This window comes from Odocoileus virginianus, chromosome 21 (genome assembly GCF_023699985.2).
Source record: "Odocoileus virginianus isolate 20LAN1187 ecotype Illinois chromosome 21, Ovbor_1.2, whole genome shotgun sequence".
Classification (NCBI taxonomy): Eukaryota; Metazoa; Chordata; class Mammalia; order Artiodactyla; family Cervidae; genus Odocoileus; species Odocoileus virginianus.
The window spans coordinates 38,352,717-38,366,084 of record NC_069694.1 but is presented as its reverse complement, the minus strand read 5'-3'; the positions used below and the strand labels follow the sequence as shown (position 1 = coordinate 38,366,084).

The 13,368-nt window shown below is 37.4% G+C and overlaps 1 protein-coding gene across 5 annotated transcripts in view; it reads right to left on the bottom strand.

The window, feature by feature from the left end:
• C21H4orf17 (chromosome 21 C4orf17 homolog) overlaps positions 1-13,368 on the bottom strand; it is a 92,841-nt gene that overhangs the window by 6,042 nt on the left and 73,431 nt on the right. For all 5 annotated transcript variants that reach the window (XM_070452172.1, XM_070452173.1, XM_070452174.1 and 2 more), the window contains 4 exons: positions 11,740-11,958; positions 10,111-10,320; positions 7,470-7,534; positions 1,939-2,082 (listed from right to left, as the gene is read on the bottom strand). In XM_070452172.1, the coding sequence (XP_070308273.1) occupies positions 1,939-2,082; positions 7,470-7,534; positions 10,111-10,320; positions 11,740-11,866 (546 nt within the window). In that variant the 5' untranslated portion in view covers positions 11,867-11,958. The remainder of the gene's footprint in view (positions 1-1,938; positions 2,083-7,469; positions 7,535-10,110; positions 10,321-11,739; positions 11,959-13,368) is intronic.

The following is a 13,368-nucleotide window of genomic DNA, read 5'->3' as shown; positions in this document are numbered from 1 at the left end:
TTCTCTTTAGTCAATCGGAATCCTTCATTGACTTCTTTTTCATTTGGAAGCTAACTGCTGTGTTGGTGATAGAGGAAATAAATCAATAAAAATGGACTATAATAAATATTAAAATTCCAAAATATAAAGCACATGTAGTGTTTCCAGATTTACCCCAAATTGTATCTGCTTTTGGAATTTAGACATACCTGAAATTTAAACCTGTCTCCTGAACTTCAGTCCATCTGCGACCATAGACATACGATAGGTAGTTTGAACCCCAAATACCTAAAACTGCACCCATCTTTTTCTTTATAAAACCTATTCCAAACTTGCTGTCCCTTCTGGTTCCCCATCTCAGTGGACAGCACCTGCATACGTTGAATATATGTCCAAGCAAGACCCTGGGATTCACCCTAGATGACTCCCTTGTCCTTTTCTATGTCATACTGCCAAACAAGGTCCGTAAATTCTTTCTTGTAAATATGTCTCAAATCTCCATTTCTCTTTATCCCCATAGCCTTGCTTGACACAGTGTAAACCATCATCAATTCTTGCTTGAGCATATTTTTTCCTAGACTTTCTGCCTGAAAACTTTTATTAAAATACTATTAATTCAACAGATATCAATATTTGTGTCTATCATTGATTTAGGTGCTGGAGATACAGAATTTAAAGGGCAGAAAAATCCACTGTCCTGTATTCAGCTTTGTTTGTTAAGATTCCTGTCCTTGATGCCTTATCCTAGAAGAAAACAAGTTAAATTTGTTTTTAATTTCATGACAAATCAATGGAAATGGCAAAAGGAGAAGAGTAGGCCTGTGGTATTCTCCAGGCCACTCTGCTTCTTACGGTTTTGTCATCAATATAGTGATTGCACGTCACCCCTGACTTCTTCTAACTTATAGGTCATTTACTGATCAGCTCTGAAAGAATGTAATTAGTCATTTCAGTGAAAGAAAATAGAAGATGTCTTCCTCCGAACCCTGCTTTCTCTTCATTTTTATTCTGGAAAGCAGTTACAATAAGTGGTGATAAATAAAGTGGGCAAGTTTGAGCTACTGAAATTTGATTTTAGGATTTAAGAGTGTAGATCTAGAGTAGCCGCAACTGTGGGCCAGAGCCCCCTATTCTTTTTCTAAGGTGTGATCTTTCTGGTGTCTCAGCTGTATCCTTGGTGTGTTCAGCAAGGTATCTCCACTCTGCTGCTACTGCTAAGTCGCTTCAGTCGTGTCTGACTCTGTGTGACCCCATAGACAGCAGCCCACCAGGCTCCCCTGTCCCTGGGATTCTCCAGGCAAGAACACTGGAGTGGGTTGCTATTTCCTTCTCCAATGCATGAAAGTGAAAAGTGAAAGTGAAGGCACTCAGTTGTATCTGACTCTTAGCGACCCCATGGACTGCAGCCCACCAGGCTCCTCCATCCATGGGATTTTCCAGGCGAGAGTACTGGAGTGGGTCGCCAGTGCCTTCTCCGCTCTCCACTCTAGCAGATCACAACTCCAGTAACTTTAAGCAGCATGCTCCCTTCCATTAGCTCTCTTCTGCCAGGTCTCAAGCTCCCATCCTATGCAGGTGCAGTCTGTATTGAGCTAAAGACTCAAGCAATCTGGTACAGATTTCTGAAGCTCATTCTCTGCATAAGTACTTCTTCAGTATCTTAATTTGCAAATTCCAGCCACTTCAGCATCCCCAAACTCTAAACTCTCTTTTCTCTACCTAGTGAAGCTCTTACTCCCTTTTTGGCCTCCACTTCTCTGTGCCGTGATTTAGGAACGTGTCCCAGGAAGAAATCTGCAAGTAAAAAACAAGAGCAGGCCTTGGATTTCAGGCTGAGTAGTTTTAACTCAATTCAGTTGTCAATGGGAACGATTAAAAGTTTTAAGGATGCTAGTGGTGTCATTTTTTTGTATATTCATGCTGTTCCCATGTTATGGATTTAATAAACCTGCCTCTTACTTTGATTTCCTGATCCAGATAGTTTGGTATGCAGATGGTGTTCTCTTTGATGGCAGTCTTGGTACTCGTCACTTCTGAAGAAGAAGAACTAGCAGTAGAGCATGCCTTTGGAATCGATGGTGGATTTTTTACCTTCGTTTCATCCTAAATCATAGGCATAATATAATCAATATGCATTTGCATCCACTTATATTTTCTATGAAAATTGAATGTAAAATGAATGAGAAATGTTGTAACTGAGACACATACATGAAAGAGGTTAGTTTTAATCCTCCCTTAAAAAGCTCATTATCAAATATTTACATTTGAAGATGGAACAAATTAGTGATATGTTAATTTACTTTTTATACAACGATTTTAAACTTTTGGTTTAAAAGATAATTCTGTAATGTTTAATGTGAAACCATCATTTATCTTGCTGCTTCTGGTAACAGCCAACTCTTGACACATATTTTCTCTTGAGATTTTTCTTTTATGACTGGAGAAAGTCAGCCAAGAGTTTTTATGCTATCTGAGAAGAAACTATATGGTGTGAACTACTGCTTCCTGGCTTTGCTAAACGACAGCTGAGAGCTAGAGAATTAGAGGAGTAAACTCAGTTACTTCCCTTGGTTAGTTGGAAAAGGACATAGAAAGGCTATTTTTTTGTTCTGGGATGTGAATATACTGTTTACAGTTTTTTTAAAAAAAAACTGTATTGTCTATTCCAAGAAAGGCTTTTTAATCTTCAGAGTGAGTGACACATAAAGGTACACAGAAGCTGGTAGCTGAATGTGTCAGCCAGGGCCTGCAATGATTACAATCTCTAGAATAGTATTCAGTTGTTGATGTTTAATGAAAATAAGGGCTTCCCAGGTGGCTCACTGGTAAAGAATACGTCTGCCGAGCAGGAGACATGGGTTTGATCCCTGAGTTGGGAAGATCCCCTGGAGAAGGAAATGGCAACCCATTCTAGTATTCTTGGCTGGGAAATCCCATGGACAGAGGAACCTGGTGGGCTACAGTCCATGGGGTCACAAAAGAGTTGGACATGATTGAGCAAGTAAACAACAACACAAGAGAAAATAAAGCTGTATTGTATATACATATTGTATATGCACTCTTCTGTTAAGGTTTATTATGCAGACTTCTTGTTTAGGGGAGTAGCAACATATATATATATATATATATATATATATATATATGTATGTATGTATGTATATATATACACACATTTACATAATGTATATATATGTGTGTGTGCATGTATATATTTATGTTCAACCATGCCACTGAATACAGCTAAAATGGTAGATTAAAATATTTTTTAAGTTTAAACTGTTGAGGCGTGAATAACTTAGGAATTAATGGGTCAAAAAATAAAATAGAAATGAGACACTTGAGGTGTAGGGTGTACAGTAGCCATTTTTTCCCTGAGATCATTGTCTTACTCCAGAAAATAAAAACTTTCCTTTTGACAGTCTTAAAATTCCTGAAAGACAGGACCCAAATAAAGGCCAACAAAGGTATTTCTAGGTCAAGGTGACCTAGAAATGCAAAGTCCTTGAAGAAATATAGCCTTAGATCAAGGCTTGAACTTGGGCAAATTGGTCGAGGCTGGTAGGGCCCCAGGGTTCCTACAGAAGCAAACACCAGTTCTTTGGAAGAAAGTGCATTTATCATCATCTTCAGATTTCTACAAATGAGTTTTCATACATAATGTCTAACAATTAAATCATGAGTCATAGAAGAAATTATAATGTGAATTAGAAAAAGTCATCAAGATGGCTTCTTCTTACAAAAACACCAGAATCACAACTAACTGCTGAACAACCATCAAAAAAGAAAAAAAAAAAAAAAAAATGTAGGGTGTACCAAAAAAGATACCCTATACGCAAAGACAAAGAAGAAACCACAAGAAGACGGTAGGAGGGACACGTGCGATAAAATAAAATCTCATATCCACATGGTGGATGATCCACAAACTGGAAAATAATTATACCACAGAAGTTCTCCCACAGGAGTGAAAGTCCTGAGCCCCACATCAGGCTTCCCAGCCTGGGAATCTGGCAACAGGAGGAGAAGGCTCTAGAGAATCTGGCTTGGAAGGCCAGTAGTATTTGATTGCAAAAATTCCACAGGACTAGGGGAAACAGAAAATCTACTCTTGGAGGGTGCATACAAGGTCTAGTGTGCACCAGGACCCAAGAGAAAAAAGCAATAACTGATAGAAAAAGGAGATAACCTAGAAGGATGGAATTGGGGGCGGGGGGGGCAGGGTTTGATGGGAGGGAAGGTTAAGAGGGTGAGGATATTATACTTATAGCTGATTCATGTTGTTTTACAGCAGAAACTAAAAACATTTTAAAGGAATTATACTGCAATTAAAAAGTAAATTTAAAAAAAACCATAATGTGATAGGAAGAAGCAAATCAGTAAGGTTATCGAAGACTTGAGTGACATTATTAACCAATTTGACCTAATTGATATTTATATAACATTCTCCCAAGAACCAGCAGAGTGAACACTCTTTTTATAGACATATGGAAAATTTATCAAGGTTGGGCATATTCTGGACCATATAACATCTCAATAAATAAAAAGTTTCAAAGTAAAGGATGTTCTCAGACCATAATGGAGTTAAACTGGAAATCACATAAAGATAACTTTAAAATCCCCAAATATTTGGAAATTAACATAATTTTAAGTAACCTATGAGTCAAGAGATTTAAAAGAAATTAGGTAGTATATTGAGCAGAATGAAAAGGAAAACTCAGCAAGTAAAATCTGGAGGATGCAGCCAAAGCAGTTTGTAGAAAAATTATAGTAATATATGCCTATATTAGAAAGGGAAAATGTCTCAATTCAACACATAAGTTTTCATCTTATATAAAGACATGAACCAAAGTCCATGAATCAGGAAACCTTTAACTAGAAACATCAGGAAAAAAAAGACAAGTTATGTACCGATATCAAGAATGAGAGACAGAATGTCTGCAGATTATATAATAATTTAAAGGGTATTTTATGAATGACTTATCAGTAAATTCAACAACTTAGATGAAATGGACAAATTTTTTGAAAAACATAACCAAAACCTTGATTTAAAGAAAACTCCAGGTTCAGATGGCTTCACTGAAGAATTCTACTAAACTTTTAAATAAAAAATTATACTAATTATACATAAAATTTCCTAGATTATTGAAAAGGAGTGATTTTATGATGCCATTTACCAAAACCAGGAAACACATTCATTACCAGTAAACTACAAATATCCCTTATGAACATAAACACAAAAATGCTAAACACTGTTTTATGAAATTAAATATATAAAAATAATACATCATCATCAAGTGGAGTTTTCTCCCAGCAGTGCAGTCTAGTTTAACATTTGTTTAACCAATGCAATTCACTATTAACAGACTAAAAGAGAAAAATCACATGATCATTTCAAATAGATGCTGAAAAAGCATTTGGCAAAATCCTACTCCCATTTCTGATAAAAACTCTCAGAACACTAGAAATAGAAACTTCTTCAGCCATGTAAAGGGCACTTCTGGATAAAGTAAACTAATAGCACAATGGTAAAAGTCTGAATGTTTTCCCCCTGTGATTAGGTACAAGGCGAGAATGTCTGCTGTCCTCACTTTAATTCAACACTGTACTAGAGGTTAGCCATTGCAGTAAGGCACAAGAAACAGATAAATAGCATGTGAATTTGAAACTATAGGAGAAAAAATTTTAATTTAGGATTTATAAAAATTGTACATTTTGATTCTTCAAAAGACACTATCACCGCCCCCCCCCCCCAAAATAATAAGCCTCAATTGGGAGAAAACATTTGCAAAATGTATGTGTGACAAAAGAATTGTATCTAGAATATATAACAAGTGTTTAAAACTTCATGATAAAGAGACCAACACCCCAATTGAAAAAACTGACAAAATATTTGAACATATACTTTACATTAAAAAGTACATATATTTACATATATGGATAGCAAGTCAGAACATGAAAACATGTCATTGGACAATTGTAAAGTAAGACCACAGTGAGATACCATTGCACACCCACTAGATTGGCCAAAATTAAAAGTATTGGTCATATTAAGTTTTAACAGGATATGCAGGAAAGGAAACCATTATATGTAACTGGTGAGAATATAAAATCCTACAACCATTTTGGAAACTTTGGCAGTTTCTTAAAAATTTAAACATACATTTGCAATAAGACCTGGCCTCCCTGGTGGGTTCAGACAGTAAAGAACCTGCCTGCAATGCCGGAGACCCAGGTTTGATCCCTGGGTTGGGAAGATCCCCTGGAGGAGGAAATGGCAATCCACTCCAGTATTCTTGCCTAGGGAATCCTGTGGACAGAGGAGCCTGGCGGACTACAGTCCATGGTGTTGCAAAGAGTCAGACATGACTAAGTGACTAACACACACTACTGTAAGACCCAGTCATTCCACTCCTACTTATGTACCCAAGAGAAAAGAAAATATATATCCATATAAAGATTTGTACACAAACGTTCATATCAGTGTCAGGGAACATTTAACAGGAGGATTCCTGCATGCTGTTTTCTATTTCTCATAAATCCCCTCTTCCTTATCAGTTCCTATTCTGGGAATGAGTAGAGCTGCATGCACTTCCCAGGACTGAGATCATGAGAAATGGTATCTGCTTGGATTCCTTTCAGTAACTCCCTTCAGTGACTCTTTTCTGCAACCTTGTATGTATTAGACTATCCATATTGTGACTATTGATAAAATTTCATCCTGTGCAATAGCTGAGTAATCATCTTACTAAAGATATATAAGCCTGCATTTCTGCTAATAAAGCACCCTTGCTCCATCAGAGCTTGGGTCCCTGTGTCTTTCTTTCTCTCTCTCTCTTTCTCCCTCTCTCCGGCTCTCTCTCTCACTTTCTTATGGTGGACTCCTGACCACCACATCCCGGTCCATTAAAGGACGGCAACATATTAGCTTTGTTAAAAACTGGAAACAATGTAAGTCCATCAACAGGTGAACATATAAACAAATTGTGAGATACCAATGTAATTGAATACTACTCAGCAATAAAAAAAGGAATGAGACACATAACAAGATGAATGAGTCTTAAACATGCTGAGTTAAACCAGATTTTTTAAAAGATCACTGTAAATTTCATTTATCTAAAATCCTAAAAAAAAATGCATGGTAATCTTTAGTGACAGCAGATAAATGTTTGCCTGTGGGAGAACCAGGGTCATGAGAAAACTTTGTGGAGTTTTTATTCTCTTGATTTCAGTCTGTGAATATATATGTCAAAATTCATCAAACTGAACTCTTTAAAAATGTGCATTTTATATCATGTTAATTATACTTAAAAGCTGTAGAAAAAAATATTGTGAAAAACTTTTCCAGAAAGATATGTGAAGAAAAGGAGAGGAAATGATAGAAATCAAAACCAAATAGGGGCAAAAACCACTACAATATTGTAAAGTAATTAGCCTCCAACTAGTAAAAATAAATGGAAAAAAAAATAGGTATCTATAAATAGTTGTTTCTTTACCTTTTTAATTACTAAGGGATTATCACTGGAAGTTTTGAAGCACTCCTTGACTTTTCGACAGGGCTCTGAAATGACAGGAAAAATATATTTATTTAGATCAAACTGAAAAATAATTTCTACCACATGATAGATACATCACTTGCTGAAATGGATGAGGGTACATCTGAATTTCAGTTAAAGTCAACTCAGGGATCTATTTATAAATACTAGAAAACCTGCAAGTAGAATTGTACTTTAACAGCATAATAAAAGCATATTTATAAAGCTAACTCTATACCCAGGAAGATGCAATAAAGAAATACTACAAGAACTTCCTTGATCCGGGTAAACTGGTTCTTAAAAAGTATGTATTTCAGTATAAGACGTGTTTTCTTTGTTTTCTGTCCATATGACTGTCACTTTCTCTAACTAAAGAAATTACATGTATACTCTTTGCCCTGTAGACAGAAAGAGATGTGTGTTGAGTTATAATTACATTCTTTATTCTAGTACTTCATCTGTCTTGCAACCCTGCCAATTTCACATAGCCATCTAATTAAATTACCCTTAATTACACTTAAATATTTGCTTAATTTCCCTTTGCATTTATTTAAAGATACATTCCGTGTGACGCTGTTTTTTTTTCCCCCACCGAAGCCATAGTTAACAAAACAATTTTTTAAAAGCTGAAAAGATTTTGTGCATATACACAATAGTAACTGAATTCATTAGTTCTAGCTGAGGAAAGATTTTTTTTTTTTAAGTGTAAAGTTACCTTTCTCCAAGTAGTGAGAAGGAAGTTATGGTTAGTGATTCTGCTTAGTGTCCACTTGTGGGAAACAGAAACCTCTTATCTATTTTAAGCAAAAATGTAAATAATACATAGAATTTAGCTGTTTGCAATATCATTAGAAGAGTTGGAGCAGTGAACAGTTTTTATATAGATTTTTTCTTAATTGGTGGAAAATTGCTTTACAACGTTGTGTTGGTTTCTGCTGCACAACAATGTGAATTATCATATATATATATAAATTATTACATATGTAAAAAATTGTATAAGCCCCTTTTATATAAATACATACATCCCCTGTATAGTCACAACAGCATGAATTGTCATATTTATATATATACATTATTATATACATGTATACCCCCTTCCTGTTGAGCCTCCCTCCCCTCCCCACTCCCCACCCCTCTAGGTCATCACAAAGCACCAGGCCAGGCTCCCTGTGTTATAAGGCAACTTCTCACTGTCTATTTCACACATGCGTGTATATATGTCAGTGTAGAGAACAGACTTATGGACACAGCAGGGGAAGGTGAGTGTGAACTCTGTCTTGACCTTCACAAATCACTTCAAGAACAATACCGTGCACCTGACCCACCAAGGCAGGCACAGCCTTTATCAAAATTGGAGGAAGGAGACTCAGGAAGCCATGGCCATGTCAATTGCTGTCACAATATCCATGAGGCTAAATCTTAGGCGTTGGATCACTGTTGCAATCAGAAGGTCACCACATCTGCCGATTTTGCCTTTTAACACCCATAAATCCAGTATCTGGACACTGAGATGCTGTCTTAGGAAAACCCCATGTCTCCGGCCACACTTGATAGCAGACGGCAACCAAAAAGGTGGCTTCAGCCCTACGTCTGCAGTACAAGTCTTATCAGATGGCAGCTCCGCATACACATCAAGGGACTCTTGCCAAAGTAATCTGTAGGTTTCTAGGTTCTACACACAAGAAGGGACACTAGAAAGTCTGTGGAATAAGTGGGTTTTAATTCTTCATTGCTGGTGAAAAGGATGAAATGAGTTAACTCGTGTGAAGACTCTAGAATGGAATCTATTCCCCTTACTGTTATCTTTTAGAAGATATATGTGTTTTACCACATTATACCAAAATAATTTTCATGTGCCCTGAAAGTGTTAGTAATAGTTTGCAATTATAAAGGGCAGAGGGAAAAGTACTGGATATAATTTCTACCATCTAGAACTCCTTGTACGACATAACAATTTGATCTATGTATATTGTAAAATGATTATCAATCAGTTTAGTTGACATCCATCACCAATAGTTGCATATTTTTTCTTGTAATGAGAAATTTTAAAATCTACTGTGTTAACTTTCAAATATATGATATAGTATTACTAACTACAGTCATCATGCTGTACTTTTGAGTAATCATTTTAAATTTAACTTAATAAGCATTAATTAATTGAATTAAATGTTTTCTAAAGATCAGGTCCTGTCCCAGGGCCTGGGAGAACAGTAAAACTGGGCCATGACTTTAAGGAGGTGACTGTCCAGTGAGGAAAATGTAAACATGACATTCCATCCTTACTGCATTTCCCTGACTCAGCTTTGGTCTGGAGTAGTTTCTCTACCAATGTTGGCTAACATTCATTTTTGGTCTCTCTTAGCTACTTTTATAGGGCTTAGAGACTAGAACCATGAATTTTAAATCATATTTATTAACAGTATTGAACTGAATTGAGATGAGGTGAGTGGAAATTTTTATAATGAATAACTATTTCACAGTGGGAAAATTTCATGACTATTTAAAAATGACTGCAGCTATGTGAGCAATTATATAGATATTTTCCCTCCTGATAGTTGGCAGGAAGCCTCAGGAAAGATTTCATGAACTGAGAGGGACTCACCAGAATGAGGCCGTGGGGGAACTTTGACCCCGTTAAGGGTTGGCGAGACTCCTCTGACAGGGCTGTCCGTGGCCACAGCACTGGGTGGGTAGCTCCATCTGGCATATGGTATCTCATCTTTCTGTGAGTGGTGGGACTGGCCAACACCCCACAGTGTTCTGAATGAGTTCTCATCATCATTCACATTACAGATTGGAATGTTATTCAAACCTAGGTGAGTACGGATGAGAAGAACAAACCACCAGATTAGGTTTTTGGCAGGTTTTCTTTGAATGCTCAGCAGTTTTCCAACCAGATATTATAAAATGTATGTAAAGATGTCAGACTTCAGATTTTATGAACCAGTGCTGGGTGGACAGTCTTTAAAAGTCAGTGTAGCAAATTATGTTTGCAACACATCCCTTTTTAAAATGTCCTGCCATCTTGGTAGCTTTGAGAACCAAGGCCCACATCTTTGATCTTTGTTCTGGGAGTTAAGTGGAGTAGGTTTGCTGCTAATCCCAGACAGACCTCTCATTTCCCATGTCTTAATAATGACTAAGAGGGACTATGTTAGCCCTCTTCAGGAATATCAGATTTAGATTTTTGAAAGCATCCAGAATGTCTCAATGTAACAAGGCCCCGTAAAAGACATACATTGGCTCTTCAGTGCTGGGAGAAGAGAAAGTGAGGAACAGGAGACAGGACAAGGTAAGTTGTATGGGAAGGAAGGAAGGGAAACCTAGTAAAAAGGAACCTCCTTCCTCAGAGCCTTCTGGGTTCATTCATTCTCCTATAATAGCTATTTGCTTTTTGCTCAAATATGAATTATATCCAGGCCCTGTTCTTAGTATCAGTGCTGTGTTATATAAAACTGGGCAGCTTAAGAAGCATACGTGTGCAGGACACAGCTCTGTTAATAAGTGAATTATGAGAGACAATAATAGATGACTGCTTTGTTTCCCAAGAAATTGCACAAGAAGCTTTTGGATAATATTTTGCAGTGGGAATTAGTAACTTTGACTAGGATTATGGTACAGACTAAAAAGAGAAAATGGCCAAGGATTTACCTGTGAAGGGATTCCAACATTTACTGCAGAATTAAAAAAAAGAAAGAAAGAAACTACAGGAATAGGGAAAAAATTTTAGGAGTATATGGTGTGACCGAAACTAAGTTTTCAAAAGAGAAAGGAAGAAAGAGAGGGAAAGGTGACGAGAGGAAGGAAAGGGGGAAAGGGAGGGGGAGGAGAAAGAAGAGAAGGGATTGAGAGAGAATGAAAGTGTGAGTGACATGCTTGGTTCTCCAAGCTGGTGTTTAACATGTAGACGTTAGCACGACGGCACAGGTTGCTAAACGTTGAGGTGCTTTCTCACCACTGGGTCGGTGCCCTGAGCCTCCTGAGTGCCCCTTTGGCGCCTCTCCAGGCCCCTTTCCTGTCAATCAAGGGATCCAGGGCTGAGCGCCCCGGGGCTTGTCTGCGGCCTCCTCTGCCCTCGCCCCAGCGCTGGCGTCTGGTCCCAACAGCCAGCGCCTATGCCTCACCAGTGGTTTGGTATTTTTAATAACACCCCCATGTTTACCCACTAGAATCATCAAGGAGTCCGAATACAGAGGAGAGAGAGACATTCTAGGACTCTGAATTACCTCACCTTTGATGTGGCAGACCCTTCTGGGATGAGGAGTGTGCCTGACTAGAAAACAGCTTCCATTTCTAGCTGAAATATGGCTGCCTTTGCTCTCAGACTGAGGAGCAGACATCGGGGATTTGAGGCTCATGTTCGCGGAGTGTTGGTTTCCTCCTCTCCGCTGTTGCCACAGAAGGTCTTGGAGTGTACCTTGTTAACCTCACTTCCAGAGGTGCTCAGACCCTGAAATCACAGCATGACAATCGTTCAGACAAGGGGTTCTAGACATTTTCTTGCACATCAAACATTTCACCATCACCTTTGTTTGCCCTGAGTTGTCTCTCATGTCTGAGACAACAAATAAATAATTAGAATGTTATTTGTTAAAGTAAGGCTAATTTTACTTTAAGACCAAGTTTTTGTAAACATTAAAATCAAGACAGACACAAGTAGAACAGATAAAAATTTTTCCCTGGAAAAATCAAAGCACTTGTGAGAAACTTAAAATATTTCCAACATAAAATATATGACATGGTTATCAATCAATTTTGATATAATAAAATGTTAGCTTTAAAATACAACACCCACAAATGTGCTTTACATTCAGTTTACTGTAAATGAGGACTTTTCATATTGTGCTCTTAAGAAAACCAGCATCTTAAATTTGTATCTTCTGAGAGGATGGTAAAACTTGAAGGAGAAAAAAAATCCAGTAGCAAAAGAATGATATTACACCTACAGATAATAAATTGGAGAGCTTTGGGTGTGTTATTTGCTATTATTTGCAGTACTCAGTAATAATTAATGACTTTTCTTCAACCACTTAACAGTTGTTTATTAGACCTAGTATCATAGGCCTTAGAGGTAAAAGATAAATAAATAGCCCAATTAAAAACTGGGCAAAAGATCTGAATACCTCATCAAAGAAGATTCTGTCCATGGGATTCTCCAGGCAAGGATACAGGAGTGAGTTGTCATTCCTTTCTTCAGGGTCTTCCCGACCCAGGGATCAAACCTAGGTCTCCTTCATTGCAGGCAGATTCTTTACCATCTGAGCCACCAGGGAAGCCCATCAAAGATTATCAGATGGCAAATAAGCATTCGTATAAAGAGATACTCAGCATCATTTGTCATTAGAGAACTGCAAATTGAAACAATATGATACTGCTACACCTATTAAAAATGACTGGAATCCAAAACATTGACACCACCAAATGCTGGTGAGGATGTAGAACAACAGGAATGCCCAGTCATCATTGATGGGAATGCAAAATAACAGCCACTTTAGACAATAGTTTAGTTTCTTACAAAGCTAAATATACTCTTACCACAGGATCCAGCAATTGCATTCTGTGTTTATTCAAAGAGAGTTGAAAACACATTCACACAGAAACCTACAAATAATGTTTATTCATAATTGCCAAAAATTGGAAGTAATCAAGGTGACCTTCAGTAGGACTGGATAAACAATGTGTGGAACTTCCATACATTGGAATACTGTTCAGTGCTAAAAAGAAATGAGTTTTCAAGCCCTGAAATGGCGTGTTTAAGGAAACTTAAACAGGCTTCCCAGATAGCTCAGCTGGTAAAGAATCTACCTACAATGCCGGAGACCCTAGTTCAATTTCTGGGTTGGGAAGTTCCCCTGGAGAA